Genomic DNA, 21,162 nt, shown 5'->3' with positions numbered 1-21,162 from the left:
ATTTAGCATTTACATATTCTTTTTTTTTTCTCCATCTCACGTTTTTCTTCACCCTAATTTTTCTAAAGACCTTCTATGTCTTTTGACTTTTAAAATCATAATTTTTCTCTTTTCTTATATTTATTATTGAAGCACTCACCCCTTACACTTTCAATCTAGCACATTCTCCATACACCTCTTTCTTTCACACACTTTCCATACACCAACTTTGCACCCCACAACTTGTGTTTCTTGTTTCCTTCACTTTTCACCCCACAACCTCAATCCCCTTTGGTCATGCATCATAGTCCTTTTCATCTTCTCCCCCTACACAATCTTGGTCAAGTAAATTTTTACTTTCTTAATTTTTTAATTTCTCATTTAGAAACTTTTGCTATTGAAATCTCTTAATCTGATTAAGTAGTTTACCGAATTTTGAAATTCGGTTAAGTAGTATACTAGATTTCAAAATGTGTGTTTTTGTTTTATTTATTCTCTTTAAATTTAGTTATTTCTTAGGTGTATTGGGGTGGTCCGATAACAGGTGGAATAAAAATGTTTAAAAAGAAGAAATATTGTTAGGAAAAGCTCAAACCATGACTCTCATATCATGAGATAAGTGGACTTTAAGTAACTCAACCCCAACAAACCAGCTTGTAGGGTGAAGTTTACACCCATTTATAAAATATGAATTGGTCTTCTGTTTAGTCTATGTGGGACTTCCAACATGTTATTCACCAAGAAGACAAAGTGATTGGAAATTTTGGAGGTTCATGCGACACTTTGTTTACGAGCTATGTTGATAATGTTGGATATACATTATGGAAAGAATGGTTTTGTAATGTTTATATTCTTTAATTTTGATGATTGATGACTTATTTAAATTTGATATGCAATTGTTATGTGTAACATCGAGAGGAGACAATTGTTTCCATGAAACGAGTTGTTTCTCGTGGTGGTCGAACTTATGTGTGTAAGGTCAAGTTACCTATTGTGTGTTTTGAATCCTACAAAAATTGATCGAGAGCTTATGAATAATTGTCGAGTTATTTACCTTCTATAGGTGTGTGTACTGTGCTTATTGAATGTTTGTGATGAAATTTTCCATAGAGTTAAATATTTGTGATGAAATTTTCCATTATATATAAGAGTTAAATATATGTAATTTCCATACTTCTCTTTAACATATTTACCCATTATAAAAGCAAAAAGAAATGATAATACATTATAAAAGTCTAACATAGTAGATATTACTTTTTAAACTCAAACTCTATTCTAACACATGATTCAATATTAAATTCTTCAAAATATTTATAGAATTCTTCAGCATAACTTAACTTCTTTCGTATAAGTTGTTGTATTAGCATACATGACTTTTTTTTAAAAAAAAAAAAATAGTTACCCACTTGCGATTTCTAGATCTATAAATATAGGAAGTGGGAAATTAGGGGCAACTTCTGACTCTAGAGGGAAAGAAAAAACTAAAAAATTCACTTGGAAAAATTAGAATATATATTTATTCATGTTTTAAAATGTATAATTTTTTCCTTTATACTTCTGCTTTTAAAATTTATATATATATATATATATATATATATATATATATATATAGAGAGAGAGAGAGAGAGAGAGAGAGAGAGAGAGAGAGAGAGAGAGAGAGAGGGGGGGTGAGAGATGCACCATCTTATTTACTTTATGACCTTTTATGGTCTACTTTTTTTATTAATGAGGGAGGAGAGAAAACTGAATATACTTAGTTTAATTAATCTGATTTATTAGTTTAGAGTTAAAGAAAAGACTCACAATAAAATTAAGTAATTTTTTCTACTCTTAGTAATTTAAAAAATTAAAATAATTTTGTTTCATAATTTTCAGAAACTAAATTTGGCAATAACATTACTTTCATTGACTAACATTTGATGTATTATTCTAAATTTCTCCCTTGGAATTTTAAAATTCAGTTAATGACAATAACTGTAACAATTTCTTTTATGTACGGATTTTTGTGAGAAAATAATTGTCTATAGTCACAAATTACAGATTAGTGCATCCGAACCGAAGTTTAAGGAATATTAAAATTACCTGTTGATCATGTGCCGTGAGCAGAATCAAATCTATTTTTTTTTTCAAAGGACGTTTCATTTACTTTCACAATGATATAATAATTTTAAGCTTTGTTATTCATCTACTGACTAACAGCACATATATGATATGACAAGTGGCAAAAAGAAAATAAAGCGATATAAAAATATGTCTAATAGTATATTAATTAACAAGGGAACGTATAAATTAACATCATATCCCATTTCAAACGGTTTATCTTATATGAATAATATGTTTTGTCGTCATGGATGAAGGAATGTGATTCCAGAAAGATTATTATCACAAGAAAAATATATATAAAATGACGGCTCTAATATTATAAACTCATGCACCTAATCAGATAAAGCATAATAATTAAGAAAATACTATAAAGTAAGTGTATGCTTTTTGAATAAGTAAAGCAAGACGAAAACACTAAGCTAAACGCAACCTATAATTAATCTCTAAGAAGTCGATGGTTAAACATATAGCTTGATTATACAAATGTACTTTATTGGTTGCTGATGTTCATTCAAAGAAAAGAAAAGGACAAATTCAGCCTCAACCACAACATAATATAACAGTTTTGTAATATACATGATTAGCACAAGCTGTCATTAATCATAAAAAAATATTATTTAATATTTAAAAAATCATGAAAAAAGAAAGATGAAATGCCCTTTTCAATACGATAATTGTTTCAACAAAATATTTCCACTTATAACGTCATAGTTATAAAGCATAAGATTGGAATCTTCGTTTTGCTCTGCGAAATTGGAAATTCTTTCTTCAAAATTTTATTGATTTGGTAAGGTTTATCGCCGGCCTCTAGAACAACCACACTCAAGAGAAAAGGATGAATAAATTAAAAAGCTGAAACGACAAATTGCACTGAAAAATATATAATATATATAATACTTTTCTTGATGTAAACCTTTTCAATCCTATCTCTTTGTCCAGTGAGCAATATTTCAAGAATATCATATGAATATATACATGAATTTCGTGGATGGAAATGGTGTCAAAGATAGTGTGAAACCCACTCAGCCAATTATGTGAAGTACATTGATGGCTTAAAAGATAAAACCTTCGTAGATATGGACAATGGAGTTTAGCATAGAGGAAAAAACTAATGTGAATGTGTCACGTAGCTTAGCATCATCCATTGATTTAATGTCATGGAATATTTTTGAGGTGTTCACATCTTCACGACACGCTTTTCTCCGTAGTTTTTGAATTCTTCTTCTTGTTCCTATATAAGTCCACCATGTTCTGTGCTTTCAATTCGTAGATGATTTTATTGACCTTCATGCTCACCTGTACAAACAAACACTTCCTTTACAATATTTTGGACCGTTCGAAACACATTTTAATGGACAAAATGAAAAAAATAATAATAATCTTATAATTAGTCACATTCCTAATATGTGAATAGGGTAAACCAATAAAGTTTCACTAATTTTACTATTTGAACTGGATAGTGATGTACATATGCCAGAAGTAGAGAAAGAAATGAAAGAAAAACTATGCTAAAAAAAAAATCGATGCCATTGTTTATACCCATTGGATCTCTGAATATGATTACTTCTCCAAGTTTTATCTATATGAGATAAAAGAAAAAAATAATTATTATACATATCCAACAGCTTATTTCACCCTTATGAAATAAATAAATAAATAAAAATATTTTTTTAATCTTTGTAATTTTTTACCAAATATGGTGAAAAAAAACACACACACACACACACATATATATATATATATATATATATATATATATATATATATATATATATATATATATATATATATATATATACTTGTTGAATTTATATATTTAATTTCCAACTGTGTATGTTTAATTATTTTTAACATGGAAAATATGATGAATTTTAGAGTGAAAAAACTAATTTACATATTTTCTAAATTCATGTACAGGAATGCATAAGAATCTTCCGCCGCTTGGCCGCCGGAGAAAAAGTACAGATAAGATAAGAAGAGCATGAGACAGATAAGCACCCACCTGATGGAGTCCTCCGCCGCTTGGCCGCCGGGAAAATTTGCCGAAAATCATTGTGAACCTCTTCTGAAACCAACCTACTTCCAATCTCAAATTTGTTCTCGTCTTCCGAACTTTCATAGACAGCCCCATCGGGGAACTCAGCGGCACCATGACACGGCGGCTTGCCCTTCCGACGGCCGGCACCGACAGCGACGTTGCGGAGGGCCCCACCAGCAGTCCAATACCTCTGGCAGCTCTTACAAAAATGCCTTGGCTGATTAACGTTGTAGTTATTGAAGTAGCAGAATTTAGTTTCCATGCTCTTGCATCTAGGACACGGTATTATCTTCTCTGTTCTCTTCTCCTCCCTCTTGTATTCCCTTCCTTTTTCTCCCTTCTTGACCTCCTCACTGTTGAGTCTAATCATTGCGCCAAAGAGCTTAATCCCTTGAGATTCCTCAGCCATTTCTAACAGAGAGAAAGAGAGAGAGTTTTTCTTTCTTAACCGAGAAGGTTTTTGTTGTCGCTGAGGGAAGAATTATTATGTAAGTGCTTTTATATATATGCTTAGGGTGATATATAAAGCGAAAAGTGTTTGTTAGTTAGTACAATCATAAAACCAGGGCATGAAATCCACGTGGTACGCGCCAAAAACTAAACTTAGGTGGGGTGTAAAGTTCTTTGTCAGAAGAACAACTAAAGAGAAAAGAGAAGGGTACTATGCAGCAGAAAGCTTAGCACTATCTTTATTTTCTTCCCAAGTTAATGTGACATAAGAGAGGGTGAAACAGTTGCTTCTATAAATAAATAAATAAATAAACAAATAAGCTCAACTGCTATAAGTAAATAAAATTATTATTGCGTAATAGACTTAATTACCACATCTGTTGAGAATTGTATATTTAACTGAAAAAGAAGGTGTGGAGGTCAAAGTATTTTTAGGTAAGAAAATACATCTTAGTTTCTCCTTTGAACATAATTACTTAACTCGAAAAGTGTTTTTTATTTATCCCCTGGAGTTAGTCTACGTTATGATCATGCAGTGCTAAAATGTCTACAAGGTGGGGCCAGTCCAGATAGATCGCTTGCAAAGTGTCAAAAGGCAGTGGAAAGGGGATGCATGTACTTGCATAATAATATATATATATGTGTGTGTGAAAGAAATAAGAAACTTGTTGTAGCGAAATTCTTCAAGTATTCTATTTCAAAAAGTAAGGTAGCTCAAAGATCTTACTAGCTGAAAAGTATTGCCTTTTCTCTTTCCTATTAGTTTTCCTAAAATAATTCAAGAACAAGATTATAAAGGCATGTCCAATATTAAGTTTGCTTTTAGACATCAATGGTTTAATGCAATGGTACCATTCTACTATTTGCGTACAGTGCCACATGTATGTAGAAAAGTTCCAAAAGGAAATGTCTAGGTGAAGCTTTGAACAAATGGATGTTTGCTGGAAAAGGATATTGCTAATCAACACCATGTTCTTAAAACTAATACACAAAATTTTTCTTTGTTTACATAATTAAGATACTTAGATATGCCATCTGGATGTGACATTTCGGTTGGTTGGTTCTCCTTGCTCCATCACCCTATTCTAATCTTAGTAATAACTGATTTTCACTTAATCTTCTAAACCTTAGTGTCAATGCCAATATTTCCCTTAGGGTTATGAGACAGACCAATACGACATCGTGTTTATTATCCATTTTGTTTCACATACTATTTGGTTGAAGAATAATGAATTGAAGGAGAGGAGAGAAAACAAAATTTTCAAAAAATTAGGCAAAAATGTATTCAGCCAAAAACTGATTTTCAACATCATCTATATAAAACTAAAATGGAGGGAAATAATTATCGGGAAAAAATAGACAAAAATAGTACGAATTTAAGTAACTGCATGATTCTACTGTTCTATTAATTTGACTCGACCCGGTGTTAATTTTTCTTTGTTTAGCTTTATAATTTAGATCAATGTATTTTGAAAAAACGATCAAGTTATTTCAATATGTTTCAATTTAGGCTAATGACATATATATATTATTAATTATTTTGAAAGGTATGTTGTAAAGTATACCTTAATTTATATTTTATAATAATTTTTTTTGCAGTACAATAGATTAGGATTAGCTATTATCATTCAGACTGACATTGACCCTGACTGCATATTAATACTAAATTTGAAATTAGGGATTAAACTAAAACAATCCCACTTCAATTCATAAAAGGTTGATATTCTCTAATATAATATTAAGTAGTAATCAAATCGAGATTTTAAATTCGTATAAAAATAAATTATTTTTCAAATGTTTAAATCAAGTAAAAATAGAGATAATTGATCGCAATCGGGTTAAAGATACGATAGTGATTAATATGAAATCTGTAGGAATTGACGTGAGAATCCAGCATTGCATATCTCATACGATTTTCCTGCCTTTCTTAAAAGTTGAAACCACTTTTATCTGTTAGGTCAATTAAAATTCTTCATATTTTTCAAACAATAGAGATAGTGCATCCTTTTAACTATATTGAAATGGAAGTATTTAGTAATTTTGTCTTTGTTGAAAAATTTGGTTGATAACTCAAATTTTCTATTTCTAAAGTTAAATCTAAAAAATCTTACTTAAAGGATTAAATTCACTTTCACTCAAACGAGTAAGAGAATGGATTTATTGCATGCGAAGAGTATGAAAAATTAAAGTTAAGAAAAAAAGCAATTGTATATAATAAACTATAAATAAATAAATAAATAAATAGAAGTTTGGTAAGAAGAAAGAAAATGACATTTTACAAGGACAATTCACATGGCTTGGTGTGGTGCAATGGGATAAAGATAATGTGTTTATCTATCTCTCATGTGAGTTGGGAAAATAAGTAAGCTAGATAAGACTTTTTGCGGCTTTTGAAAAGGCACAAAACATCATAAGAATCATACAATTTTCAGTGGATATTGATTGAATGAAGATGCATGCTCCTGATGGTATTTGGTATCTACATATATTACACAGTATAACACTGTTACATATCACACCAAACACAACTTTTTCAGGTTCCGACGGGTTTGTTACTCCCTTTTTCCATCAAATACTAATATTTAGTGTGTGTGGGTCAAGTTCCCTTTTGGTACGCAACACTTTTTTTATAATGATTTCTTATGCCCATTTCTTTACTAAAGGAATCTTTATATTATCAATTCAAAAGTTATCTCATTTCCAACTCATTAATCTGTTTTCTAATTGCAATGCAGACAAACAAGCACCAAGTTGCTTTATTCTAATCAAAATAATGAAACGTACTTTTTCTTTCCGAATGCTTTTCAAGTCTTTCTGTATTTTTTTTTTCGTGAGAAAAAGTCTGCTCACAATTTTAAGGGTCTGTTCACTTTAAATGATTGATTTGGGAGAGAGTGACCGGATGAATTTGAGGAAATTTAAGAGTGAATTGATTCTTGTTTGTTTGAAGATATTTGGAGGAGAGTGAAAGTAAATATGGAAGTAAAATTTGTAAAAATTAGTGTAGAATTTAACCGATGTGACAAATAAAAAAATTATTTAATTGATAAATTATCAAAATACACTTAATAGTACAAGTAACATAAAATTATAATTGTTAATATTATATATAACTGTAAAAATTATTATAAGAAGAGAAAAAAATATAAATTAATTTTTAAAATGAAAAAAAATTATATTATTATAATTTTTATTTTTATTATTATTATTATTACTAAAATCATATGGGTAATATAATAAAAGTACAGCACTTTCCTTGATTCCGCTTTTCCATTCGCAACATCACCTTCATTTCCTTTCAAGTGAACAGAAAAAATATCCTTTTTTCATCTTCTTAAATTCCATCTACAGTCCAATACATTCAAGTAAACATAACTTTAAAGTTTGATTGCATTCTCTTCTTCTTACATCAAAGAAACTTTAAAACCCCCGATACAAAAACAAAATTTCAATACCAAATCCTTTATCATTTAATCATGGTAGAAATGGCCTTTTTAAAAAATAATAAAACAAATTTAATTTTTTTAAAAACTGATAGGTTTATCAAAAAAGATTTATTGAATAAATACAATATCATTAATATCTGAATCTAATTTGTATAAAAAATTAGCATTATCTTGTGGATCTTTTATCTTGTAACAAGTTCAACTTTTTACAATTATTAAATATGAGACTTATATTTATTTGAATTTTTCACAATTTTTTATAAATTCTTTTCACATTGTTACATTTGAAAAGTAAAAATAATATACTTAATTTATATATATTATTTTTAATAATAATAAAAAAAGATTATTTGCATCATACTTCAGAATAGGTGAATGAATTTCATCTTCTCATGTGACTTTTCTTTTATCACACAGGTTGGCATATTTAAACAATTTTAATTGTAAGGATTTAGAAAATTAATAAAGAGCATAAGTGATATACCTGAAATTAAGTATGTATATTATATTATTAAAGCATAAATGTTATAAATACGAAAAGTTAATAATTCAAATTTGATTTAAGAAAAATCATCATCTCTCTTTAAATTCTTTTTCTTCTTCTTTTATGATTTTTCTTTGGATTTATGAAAAATTCCCTCATCTTTTGTACATCAGAGTTCATCATAAAAATCCTGGTGAAGAACTAATCGAGTCTGTCTAATTAAAAATTCTTTTTAAGTGTATATTTTTTATGAGAATATTGGGTTTTGGGAACTCAAGCTTGAGTCAAAAACTCAATAGGTCAAGAACGCTAATTTAGTTTTTTATAGTACTTTAAAGTAGATGATGTAGAAGTGGAAGTTACTTGGTCAACATATTTTTTATTTATAAGTATGTTTTGTGTATTTGTTTATTTTATGTATATTTAGTGATTTGTTTTAGGTTGGGTATTGGAATATCGAAAAAAATTAACTGGTCAAGTTGGTTCATATTGATGCTATTTTTTAATTGAAAATCAAAGAGGTGTAGACATTAAGAAACCAAGTAATTTGTTTCTTTTAAACCTTTAATCAATTACAATTCGTGCAAATTTGTTTCTTTTAAACCTTATAAATTAACAACTCTCTCATCACTTGTTTATTTTTCTCATATTTCTTCATCACTCACTCATTTTCTCTTTCCTATTACACAAAGACAACTTTTTTCCCCCTATGCTATTTCCATCATCCTAACTTCCTTTTCTCATCTTCAACATTAGTTGTAATTGCTATTTTTAGGCATTTTGTGTTTTTCTCTCTTTCACACACACATAAATGCATATATACGCATGACCACATTAATTAAAAATTTTAATCCGTATTTTAAAGTAGCAAGAAAAGTAATGGAAGATATATACATAAACACTTATGGATAATGCAACGTAATAAATTTAGTGGAAGTGACCATAAACTCGGAAAAGGTACGAAGTCTAAGAAAAATCCATATATAGTTAAAGTTAGATAAATTGTGTGTGAATGTGGAATGTTTACAAAACATTACTTATTGTATTCACACATAATTGTTATATCTAAACACGTTTACTACAAACATATGCATCAATATGAAATATAAATTTGAACAAGTTTTGAGGGTTTGTGCAAATTATTTGGAGAATGGAGATACAGTCACAATATTATAGGACCGCCATTGTGTCCCAATCCAAAAACATGAAAAAAATCCATGAATTATTCTAAATCCAGAAGAAATACAAATGAAAAAGGACATAAAAAACAAGGTGGACCAATATATTTCTATTTTTATTTACACATTTAATCTCACTAAATAAAATAAAATCATAATGATCATTGGGTATCAAGCTGAACCTATTTGTAAAAATAAGTATCCTAGGTCTTTCCGGCACTATTTGATCAATTAAATTATTTCTAATTTTTAAACATCAAGATCTGAAAATGGTACCTTAAATTGATCAACAAAATACAAGATTAAAAAAAAAAACTATATATGTTTTTAAAAAATAGATTCAAAGATACTTTTATAAAAAGATAAAAGTATGTAGATATATTTTTTTTTTCAAATTTATGAGCGATTTTACTTTGAATTTATTTACGACGAAAATAAAAGTATACCCAGCGAGGCAATGAAATAGAGAAGATTTAGAAGGTTGCGATTGTGATGAGACGGAGCAAGAACTGATTCCAGGTGTCAACAGGGCCAGGCATGCACCAATGAACGCAGTCGTTGATTCTGACATTCGCATCCAAATTATGTCCATACTTATCAGGATGTCCATCGGCTCTCATAAGCATCACTCCAGTTATGTTCATCAAACCAAAACGTAACCCTTTCTCTCTCCCTTCTTTTTCCGCAACCCTAAACTCCTCCACCTGAGTCTCGTAAATCTCCTCAAGACCGTACGGTTTCACCATCGCACTCTCTTCCTTTGTGATGGGCATTGTTCTGTTACAACCCCCACCTTTGTTCCACGCCCCGTTCTCAAAATGGTTCGGCGAATGAGTTACCAAAATCACCATCCCCTTGAACCCTTTTAGGTTCACCACCGTTCTAAAAGCCGTTCGCAATGCGTTCCTGTAACCGTACAAGTTTAGCGGGTCTGTCGTCACGTTATGGCACTGTTGACACCCCACAACCCTGCCCTTTTCGTAGAACGTTAATGGTCGAAAGAACCATTGTCCTCCTGAGAAAATAACGTAGTCGAAATTTGCAACGTGGGTGGTCCAAGCTTCGTCTGCTTCGTCCAAGTAAAGGTTCTCCGCGTTGGAGAAAGAAGTGTCGTTCAGGTATTTTTCACTGGATTTCACCAGAAAGGGGGACCATAGTGTTGCAACAGTGAAGTTATAGTGTGCGTAGAACCACCATTTGAAATATTTTCCATCGTTCAATGTGTATCTGTCTGTAATGTCCTCTGGACGAGCAACCTGAAAGAGTAGCTTCGCCGTTAGTCCCACATCGAGAATAAAGAATTTGGAAAAAATTATAGTTAAGCCATCAAACTAGCCCTACGTGTATATTTTGTACTCACAAAGGTAAATAAAATTGAAGTTTTAGTATTAAAACGTATGACTTAATTTTTAGGTGACTTATTATAAAGTTTTCTGTTCAATTATTACGACGGATAAAAGAAAGCTTTCAAATAAAATACTAAAATTTAAATTTATATCCCGATTATAAAATGATTTGCAACATCAGCCATTAAATTGTAAATGCACGTTTTAAAGGACTTAATCAATGAAATTCGACGATCTTACGAAATCAATAAATAAGTCAAATTTAACATTAACTCGTTGATTAATGTGTAATTATATCTAATAAATGTTAATACTAAACATTAACATGATCTAATAATATTTTAATTAGCTAATGATATAAATTTATAATTACAATGAAAATACATGCTAACTGTCTGTTTTAGAAAAGAAGGAAATCAAACTCATCAAAATTAAATGTTCATTCTTTTTTTTTTCCCTCTTTCTGATTAAGCACTGAAAATTCATAAAAAGAAAAAAATCCGCAACTACTGAATTTTTGCATCGAATTACCAAGTTAGACGACGAAATGTTTCAACCCGAAGGAAGATCATGGAGTAAAGGTTGACAATTTAAAAAGAAAAGTGTAAGAAACATACACTATTTAAGAGGCACAACAATGACTCCATCTGGTTCCTCCCAATGGAGTCTCCAACAAAAGCCATGGACTTTCCGCGAACAAGCTTCAGAAACTTTTTGGCATCAAACAGTGGAAGCTCACATTCGTCAGGTTTCCACCTCCATTTGAGGAAGTCCCTGTCGGGTCTCCCATTCGTGAAGCAGTTTTGCTTGTACGTTATGAAAGGGCAGCTTTCATTGTCATAGTAAGGTCCTCCAGAATAAGCCACCCAGTTTCCCGAAAATAAGTTGCAGGTCAAATTTTCTGTGCTTTCCAAACTGCCATCATAATAAAGATTAGAATACGATTCATGCATGTTCATGATCAGAGGAATGAACAGCACCACCACTAGCAGGGTCAGTGGTAGTGCCAACGCTCCTTTCGGAATGCCTTTTGCTGCATAATTGCTTTTCAATACCTCCGATACCTCAATTTTCATGCTTCTGATAAAAACTATAGCTGGAAAACTAATAAACTTTTATCAAACTGTTTATATATAGTTGTTAGCATACTGTCGGTCCTTGTTCCTTAAACAATGTTCCTAGCTATTGAAATGGTGCAATTAGAATTAATGTATCATAAGTTGTGACAGCTTGGTTGGAACTGTCATGGTGATTACATAGCCCTCTGTACCGAACTACTTGGTTAAGAGGGAAAATAATAATAAGATACTTAGACACTTGTATACGGAGAATATTGATGATTTTGCTTGTACTTTTTTTATTGCTGTGCTTTATTTTATTTAGATTAGGTTCTCTGTCGTGACCGTATATTAAACTCTAATAATATACCCAGCCAACAAAGAATCGACAGAATTTTAATTTTTAAATTTTTTGTTTCTGAACGATCTTTAAAGTAATTCAATTATTTAATTATTAAATAGTAAACAAGCATCCATTTAATATTGAAATATTTTATTAAAGTAAAGAAATAAATTTAAAAATTATTTCAATATTTGAAAACTATTTAGCGTATTTTTATATATAATTCGTTTACTTTAGTGATCCTATTTAGAGACATAGAAACATTAGCAAAACGTGAGGAGTTTAATTATAGTTTGGATTAAATTTTTTTTTTCAATTCTGTCTTTAAAGTCAAAATAGCTTATATATGGTTACCTTTTTTTTTTTTTTTCAAATTTTTACGATGCTTTTGACGCAGAAGCCATTCTGTTATCCAAACACTGTCAATGGTTGAGTGTGGGACTCTGGAAAAGGAAATAAATTAGAGGTCAGAATCAGCCCAACAGTTCACGTACTAAATGTGATTTAATTAGGCTTAATTTGATGTTAAGTCAATTAAAAAAGCTTTTGGTAGGAAGTCTATTCGGTTGATTAAGAATCTAAGTCATGCTTTGAATTTTTTATCACGATCCTTTCAAAATTATTTCTTAAGAAACAATCTTATAAGATTTAATTTTAGCATTGTCCTTTGTCATTATCTAACTATTGCCTCAATTATAAATAAAATGATGGCAAACTTGAAGTGAGTTTGAATTGGAGAAAATATTTAGGATAGAATAAGTGAATGAATTTCAACGAATAAAAAAAAATTGTGTTGTTGTTTGGATTAAAAATTAATTTTGATGAATTTGAGATAAAAGTTTATTGATATCATAGATTAAAAAAATATTTTAATAAATAAAATTAAATGATTATTATTTTATCATTGATATAAATATGATATAAATTTAAATGTAAATATTATTATTAATTATTAACTACTAACTATTAATTGTTAACTATTAATTATTGATTATTAACTGTTAACTGTTAATTATTACTGTTAATTATTAATTATTTCTGTCAATTATTAATTACTAACTATTAATTATTAATTATTAACTGTTAATTATTAATTATTTCTGTTAATAATTAATTACTAACTATTAGTTAGTAATTATTAACTATTAATTATTAATCACTACAGCACCGCAACAATGTATAAGATTATAACGGTCACAAACAACAACCCCACCTACAATATCCCAACACCAGAGGCAGCACCCCTATGACCACACCAGGAGCAACCCAACTACCACAATGTGCACATCATCAAAGACAAACCACGATTCTCTCCTTATAATCGATTCTCAATCAATACTCTCCTAATGATAATCTATTCTCTCTTCTCTGAAATATATTCTCCCTACCCATACTCCATTTCTCTAACTTCTCATACGCTATGAAAAAAAATTAAAAAAAAAAAGAGTTATTCGATAATTACAAGATTCATTTGCAAAAATTTTCTTAGTTTAGATCATATCTCTCGTTTTCAAATCCACTTCCTTGTTCACATGAGAGATTGATATTTCTCTTTAACCTTATACAGTGTTCTACTTTATCATTTCATTATACTCGTCATTAAGACAGCGACTGGTACAACTGTAGGGTCTATCAAGGAGGATGTTCACTAGAAAGATACAAACAACAATGAGATATGAAATCAATCACATAAAAGATTGACATCACTCTCAACCAAAAACCTTAATGGATTAATAAATCTTCAACCTTATATAGTGTTTTATTTTCTCATTTCTATTTATTATGGAACTTGGACTCACACTTAATTCCTAAATATAAACTCCTTGAAAGAAAGAAGCAATGTTTATCTTATTATTATTGATCTAAATCTTAAGTAATTAAATTAGATTATATATTTGTTATATAAACCACGTGTAACCTATTTTACCCATAATATCTAACTATATATTAAGTTATTATAAATATTAAAACAAAACTTTTTATTTTATTTTATCCAAACAAGAATCGTTTACAAAATTAAATAAAAAACAATAACTCAATCACCCTTTCATACACCTCCTTACAAGTCATCCCCCAATCCTGTATCTTTAATTCTAATTTATTTCTGATATTCTTTTACAAACATGTCATACCAGCTAGATGAAAGCACAATATATAATTTTGGTACAAATTAAGTTTATTTTTATTTTATAACTATATTATTCTTTTTAAGTCAAACTAATTAGTGTTCAATTCACATTTTTTGTTATGTTCCTTAAGAGTGAGAACATATTTGAAGACAGGTATGAAACTTTCACAAATATTAGATATACTTTGATTAGAAAAACAATGATACATATACATATACATTTCTTATTTTTAAATATTCCATCAACGTCTATCATTTTCTTTTATTTATTTTTCTTCCTATTATATCATGACATTTATAAAATGTATAGTTTTTTTTTCCTCTAGCAATTATTTAGTATTTTGATGTTTATGTATTTTGGTAAAGTATAATTGTGGAATACCATCCCAGTCCCAATCTATGAGTTGCTTTGAATTTGTTGAAATTTTGATACTTTGCTATTTGAGATTAAAATTTCTTGAGTTCGGTGCAAAATTGTATGGTAAGTTGGTCTGGATAAAAGATATACGGTTTTACTTAGGTTGGAAATTTTATTCTCTTACTCATTGTAAAAATTCGAACATTTACAAGCTAAATAACTAAAATTCCCAAAGTGGCTATTTAATTATTTTAATATTAAGGATGAAATTAAGATAGAGATTTTAAATTTGATTATCTTCCAAATAAAAATAATAATTATGATTAATTACTTGCACTCTTTATGAAGAGCAGGAAAAAGGATTGTTCCGTTCCCTAACAAATTACAAGATGAGATGCACCAAGAAAGGAAGCTTACATATGAAATGACAATAGATTAAGTACACATAATGTTTTTTTTTGTCACTCAATTTGTAATAAAAAAATCTATCCCATTATCGGATGAATATCTGTTTAAAAGGTATTTTATGTTTTAAAAAATAAACGAATATTTATGAATATCAGTATAAATTTAAAACATAAAATTTATAAATTTTAAAAATATTATGTAGGAACATCTTTTGCCACCCTTCTGTGTATGTATATTCTACAATATTAAAGAAGTATTTATTTTAATTTGATATTTATGAATCAAAATTTAAAATAGTTGCTATATTTTTTATATGAAACATAAATCAACTACTAATTTTCTCGCAAACTTTATAAAGCCTCCATCAAATTTTAAAACTTCTATGCATTAATTAAGAAAAACAAACAATACGTATACAATTATATTAAAACAGTCTCATATTTTTAATATATTTATTAAATAAAATGGGTGAAGAAATAGTATATTAATTTATTATAAATAAAAAATAGAATTTCTTTAAAGAAAAATTGAAACGATAAATTTGTGTATAATTTAGAGAAAAATATTCTAAAATAGCATTAAAAATTATTTAGATAATAATCTATTTATAATTTTTATCCAAATAATATTGAGATAAAATTTAGTTACTGAAAAATCAAATTTTAAGTTTTAGTCCACCATAAAAAAAGTTAGAATTTGGTTTCGTGAGAAGTAAACTCTTTCCTAATTTTTCATTTATTAAAAAAGGTTAAAATTGTATGAAATTTTAAAAATTAAAAATATAATAATTAAAATAGTTACTATTTTACAACTTTGGTATTTAAATATATTTTTAAAAAAATTAAATATTTTTTTAAAGTGTAATTAATATTTAAATTTGGTTAAAAATATCAGAAAGTAAAACTAGAAATTTCAATATTGATTTAAATTAATTTATAGTGGCATGTTACAATTATCTATTTTTAAGGTATATTATTCATTAAAATATAAATTTTTATGTAATGAAACTTTGTGATTTAAATAAGTAACATTTTAAGTTGTTTTATGAATAAAAAGTACTTAATAATAAATGCAAAAATTAAGTCATAATCTAAATTAATGATTTAATGTTAATATGAATATGTATTTAATGTTTCAGTATATTGGTAATTAAATTTAAGGTATTGAAAATAGTTTAAATTCAAATTTTAAATTGAATATTAAAAACACAATATCTTTTATCAAGACGATAAGAAGAAGTCACAAATCTAAATTAGCAAAACGAGTAAAAAATAATACAAACCAAGACATGGAGATTTTATTGAAAAAGAAAAGAAAAAGGAAAGAAAAATATTGGAGATTACGTTAAATTATGATGGTTAAAAAATACTTATTCTGAAAAACTTAATGATTTTTTTATGAAAATAATTTTATGCTCATAGTAATTGGAAATGAGTGATAAAATTCATCTTATCATATTATAAATTATCATATTAATTTTTTTTATTAAATGTATTACAAGCAAAGTACATATATAACCTAATAGAACAAAAGAGAAAAATTGAAAATAATCAAATCAATTATAAATATGTAATATTATAACTAAATTCAATTTACAATGAAAACCAATTTGCTAATAATGTGCTAATACTTATTTTCCTTTTTTTTTTCCAAAAGGTAGTTGTATGGTAGGTTACCTGAACCAATCGACAGCATACGATCGTCCTTAAACGATCGTCCACTTAATAGGTTACCTGAACCAATCGACAGCAGACGGTCAGGTTACCTGAACCAATCGACAGCATACGGTCCTTAAACGATCGTCCACTTAATAAAAGGAGCGACCGTTTAGGAACATCCTAGGCTGGCCTCCGCCACCCTTGACGTCAACCATCATAAGCGATCGTTATCTTACGATCGACTATTGATCGTAAGCGATCGTTATCTAACGATCGTCTATTGATCGAACTAAAAGGGCGGTAAGTCAATTTCAGTCAAAATTGACATCTTAAACTGACATCTTAATCCTGAGAGAACGGTTGAATGTATCCGATTATAACGCCGCGAATCACGGAGTTAACTGACCCAGTATTAAGCACGACTTAACAGTTATATTTAGCAGAGTCATATTCTCAACCAACCGGATTTTAAGGTAAACGGTTCACCTTAATTACTAAGATAAATATGCAAAGAGAGGAGGAAAAAAGGTACATTTTGCCCTGAAGAAATAAATTAAGAAAGAAAATAATATCTTCTTCTTCTTTTGAACTGAAAATAGTTAGATTCATTCTTTTTCTGACTTGAGCGTCGGAGTGCCTTCGCAGGTACCCAGCCCATCTTCTCTCGAAGAGCTTTTTATAGGAAGGAGACGCGACGACCATAGTGTCACTGGAAGGAGCGGAGTTGATTCATCGCTCACATATCTCGGCCTACACAATTCTACTGAAACAGTAGTGAATGTCACAATAACCAAATTTGATACAAAATTATCAAAAGTTGTTTAATGAAAATGTTTAGTAAAAACATTTGTAAGTTGATTAAAAAGACGAAACTAAAAGAAATTAAATAAGACTTTATTAAATTATCTATAAATCATATAGAAATTGATCTCAACGTATCTAGTACTAAACACATAATAATGAACTAATTGAATGACTCATTAATTGTCACAATCAAATCAAATATAGTAAGTGTGAATAAAACTAGACATATATATTTATAAATTTATTATTATTAAAATAGATTTTATTTTTTTATTTAACTTTAATATTTTAAATGGAATTTATGAGAAATAATAATTTAGAAAACTAAAATTTTCTTCAATTTCAGTTATTTAGAAAATTCAGGATAGACCACCGAATTTTAATCTATTTTTTCGACAATAAGAATAAAAAAGCATATGGTGAATAGTATGTTATTTTGGTAAAAGAAAAAATTAAACAGTTTTCCGTTGGAAAAAAATTCAGAAACCATCTGTCGGTATTCATTGCCTTGGTAATTGCGTTGCAACACTCTGTTCTATGCTCTGTTCAGTGATCTAACTGTTATACTCACAGTTTAATAAGAGAGTTAGCACGTGTTCTACGAAGAATATCGAGGATCTTGTGCTTCATAATGATTGAATGACTCATTTTAATTTCTCATCTCAAATTGCATCAATCTTTCCTAATAATCATCGCAAAATGCGCTTCTTTACTTCAAATACTTGTATAAAAGACAGTACCACCATTTTTCTACACCCAGCTCCATTCTTAAAACTTATCGACATGGTTGTCTATTGCAATCTTTAACAAATTACCCAATTCTAAAAGTAGTTCGAACTATACTTGTTTCACCTGATGACGCTCTTTGGGGCAGTTGAGGTTATTAGGTTATCTGTCACTCACAATTTATTCAACTTTCATAATATATTCAGCCAACTAAAAGTTTGAAAAATTAAATTAAGACATCATGGATTTGGTGGACAGGGTCAAGTATCTGGAAAATGTTCAAAGTTTATCTGGGACCAAACAAAAGTGTATTTTCTAAAAACAAAACCTGAACATTAGACTCTCTCCATTGATAGAAAAAATTAATTAAAATATACAAATACCATTAATCCAAAACAGAGAACATTTTAGACCACTGCTATGAGAAAATGACAAATATTAATTACAATCTTCAATATTTAAATACATTTCTGGTAAATTATATCAAATACAGTATTGTTAGAAATCGTACGCAGCCTGATTTGAGATCAAACAAAAATGGTATTAACCAGCCAGGCCAAGCAACTCTGACCAGTTATAACTTACAAAATCAAACTATCCTTGTTCATGAACCATTTGGTGAAGTTGAAAATCACCCCCAAAAAATGCAAAACATGGACAAGATCACAACATGTTATTGCGTTTTTCACCTTCCAACTTCATCAAATACAGCAAAAACTCATTCCAAGTGTCGACAGCACCTGGTAAGCACCAGTGAACACAGTCATTAACCTTCTTATTCCCAGGCTTAAACTTACTGGGGTGTCCATCAGCCCTCATAACCATTGCATCGGTTACATCAATCAAACCAAACCTCAAACCATTTTCTCTTGCTGCATTAAACTCCTCCACTTGTATCTCATGCAAGGCCTTCACAATGTCTCCACTTTCGTACACCCCTCTTTCTTCCGAGCTAAAAGGCTTTGTCCTGTTACAACTTCCTCCCTCATTCCACGCGCCGTTCTCAAAGTGCTCCGGAGAGTGACTCACCAAAAACGCCACCCCTTTGAACCCTTCAACGTTTCTCAGCGTTCTAAAGGCCGTTTGGAACGCCTTCTTGTAACCGTAGAAGTTCAGCTCTGTGGAGTTCTGGCACTTTTGACACCCCACAACTTGCCCTTTTTCGTAGAATGTTAATGGTCGGAAGAACCATTGTCCTGTTGAGAAAACCACATAGTCAAAATTCTTGATTTTGCCGCTCCATGCTTCGTCTGCCTCGTCTAGATAAAGCTTGGTGGCGCTGTAGTAAGCACGACCACTGGGATCGGAGTCATTGAACTTTACTAAAAAGGGCGACCAGAGTGTTGTGACAGTGAAATTGTAATCAGCCACAAACCACCATCTGAAAAATATGTCATCATATGATGTATGCTTCGCTGTAATATCCTCAGGATGTGCAACCTGACAGAGTAGGTGAAGAAATAACCACATCTATGAAGCTAGTCCAAACAGGTCAAGTAAAAGTTACCGATAATCACAATCCAAAAAATCAATAAAGCGGAAAAATAATCTAATTGTGATTCAACGTATAGAATTGCTTACTTACAGTATTTATTAGGCACAGTAAAGACTCGAGTTGATTTCTTCCCATTGAGTCTCCGACAAAGGCGATAGACTTTCCTCGTACTAGCTCCAGGAACTGTGTTGCATCAAATGGTGGAAGCTCACACTCATGAGGTTTCCACCTTAATTTGAGAAAATCTCTGTCCGGTCTTCCATTCTTGATGCAATTAAGCTGGTCTAGTATGAAAGGGCAGGTTTTATTAGAGTAGTAAGGTTGGTGGGGATATGGGACCCAATCTCCGGAAAAAATGTTGCAGTTTTTTGTTTGGTTTGTTTCCAAGTTGGTGGCGGCATAAGTGTTTGAAGATGGTTGCATGAAGTTTCTGAGCAGAGGAAGGAGTAGCAGGATGAGAAACAGAGTGAGGGGTAACAAGAACGCACCTTTGGGAATGTTTCCGGAGGCGTACATCTCCGATGGTTCCGTCGAGCTCTTGATTAATGAAGAAACGCTTTGCTAAATAGCTTCTAACCCCTTTCTACCTTTTGGAATGTAGTGATCTACTCTGAAGCTGTTGTAGTAGTTAACTTCTTATTTTATTGCAGATATTTGTTCTATGTGTCTGTTGATTTGCAGCTGGAACCAACATTGGAAGCTTCACCTTCTTCAAACGCCGGATAATTAAGCTTCTGTGTAGAAGCAAGTTATAGAAGTTACATTGGCTTTCTTCTAATCTTTTTAATTACAGAAGAGAAGAGTTTATCAACTGGTAAAGAATTTATTTCATTTTTTAAAAAATATATTGATAATAATGACAGTTTTAATAAAATTAAATAAATTTAAGACAAGAAATCTTTATTTTATAGAAAATTATTCGATTTTTAATTTTAGGGTTTAAGTATTTGTTAAAAAAATCAAAACATTCTCTTAATTAAGTGTGTGCATGTAATTCTTCATATGCACTAACCATGAAAACAATTCTTTTAATTAGCTTAATCTATTCCAATGCACTAATTCAATGTGAAATCTCTTAATCATAGAACTCACTTATTTTTCCATTTTTTTATTTATTTTCTATCATTCAACAACTTCCTTTGACTTTTTCACCTTACTTT

General features: G+C 29.8%; 3 protein-coding genes across 3 annotated transcripts; all 3 read right to left on the bottom strand.

Moving 5' to 3' along the window:
* Window positions 1-2,947: 2,947 nt before the first annotated feature.
* LOC124841005 (dof zinc finger protein DOF1.5-like) lies at window positions 2,948-4,754 on the bottom strand. Its single transcript, XM_047317168.2, has 2 exons — window positions 4,085-4,754; window positions 2,948-3,378 (listed from the first exon to the last, which is right to left on the bottom strand). The coding sequence occupies exons 1-2, from the start codon at window positions 4,527-4,529 to the stop codon at window positions 3,359-3,361; spliced, it is 465 nt and encodes a 154-aa protein (XP_047173124.1). The 5' UTR covers window positions 4,530-4,754; the 3' UTR covers window positions 2,948-3,358.
* A 5,021-nt stretch (window positions 4,755-9,775) lies between these two features.
* LOC124841010 (protein trichome birefringence-like 19) lies at window positions 9,776-12,177 on the bottom strand. The gene is made up of 2 exons (XM_047317172.2): window positions 11,642-12,177; window positions 9,776-10,934 (listed from the first exon to the last, which is right to left on the bottom strand). Exons 1-2 carry the CDS (start codon window positions 12,098-12,100, stop codon window positions 10,152-10,154), a joined length of 1,242 nt encoding a protein of 413 aa, XP_047173128.1. The 5' UTR covers window positions 12,101-12,177; the 3' UTR covers window positions 9,776-10,151.
* Window positions 12,178-18,926: 6,749 nt separating this feature from the next.
* Window positions 18,927-20,755, bottom strand: LOC124840997 (protein trichome birefringence-like 19). Its single transcript, XM_047317156.2, has 2 exons — window positions 20,093-20,755; window positions 18,927-19,947 (listed from the first exon to the last, which is right to left on the bottom strand). Exons 1-2 carry the CDS (start codon window positions 20,516-20,518, stop codon window positions 19,171-19,173), a joined length of 1,203 nt encoding a protein of 400 aa, XP_047173112.1. The 5' UTR covers window positions 20,519-20,755; the 3' UTR covers window positions 18,927-19,170.
* Window positions 20,756-21,162: the final 407 nt, after the last annotated feature.

The sequence above is a fragment of the Vigna umbellata genome, chromosome 5 (genome assembly GCF_029865625.1).
Source record: "Vigna umbellata cultivar VRB3 chromosome 5, Vumbellata_1.0, whole genome shotgun sequence".
Classification (NCBI taxonomy): Eukaryota; Viridiplantae; Streptophyta; class Magnoliopsida; order Fabales; family Fabaceae; genus Vigna; species Vigna umbellata.
The sequence above is the reverse complement of the archived record's forward strand: the minus strand, read 5'-3'. Positions and strand labels throughout refer to the sequence as shown.

What these genes read in the sequence shown, in the direction of transcription:
- LOC124841005 (XM_047317168.2), bottom strand. Translation starts at nt 4,529, where the DNA reads ATGGCTGAGGAATCTCAAGGGATTAAGCTCTTTGGCGCAATGATTAGA. An exon ending in GCGGCGGAGGACTCCATCAG is followed by an intron (nt 3,379 to 4,084) that starts GTGGGTGCTTAT and finishes TTGTTTGTACAG; the next exon opens with GTGAGCATGAAGGTCAATAA.
- LOC124841010 (XM_047317172.2), bottom strand. Translation starts at nt 12,100, where the DNA reads ATGAAAATTGAGGTATCGGAGGTATTGAAAAGCAATTATGCAGCAAAA. An exon ending in TGTTGTGCCTCTTAAATAGT is followed by an intron (nt 10,935 to 11,641) that starts GTATGTTTCTTA and finishes CTACTCTTTCAG; the next exon opens with GTTGCTCGTCCAGAGGACAT.
- LOC124840997 (XM_047317156.2), bottom strand. Translation starts at nt 20,518, where the DNA reads ATGTACGCCTCCGGAAACATTCCCAAAGGTGCGTTCTTGTTACCCCTC. An exon ending in TACTGTGCCTAATAAATACT is followed by an intron (nt 19,948 to 20,092) that starts GTAAGTAAGCAA and finishes CTACTCTGTCAG; the next exon opens with GTTGCACATCCTGAGGATAT.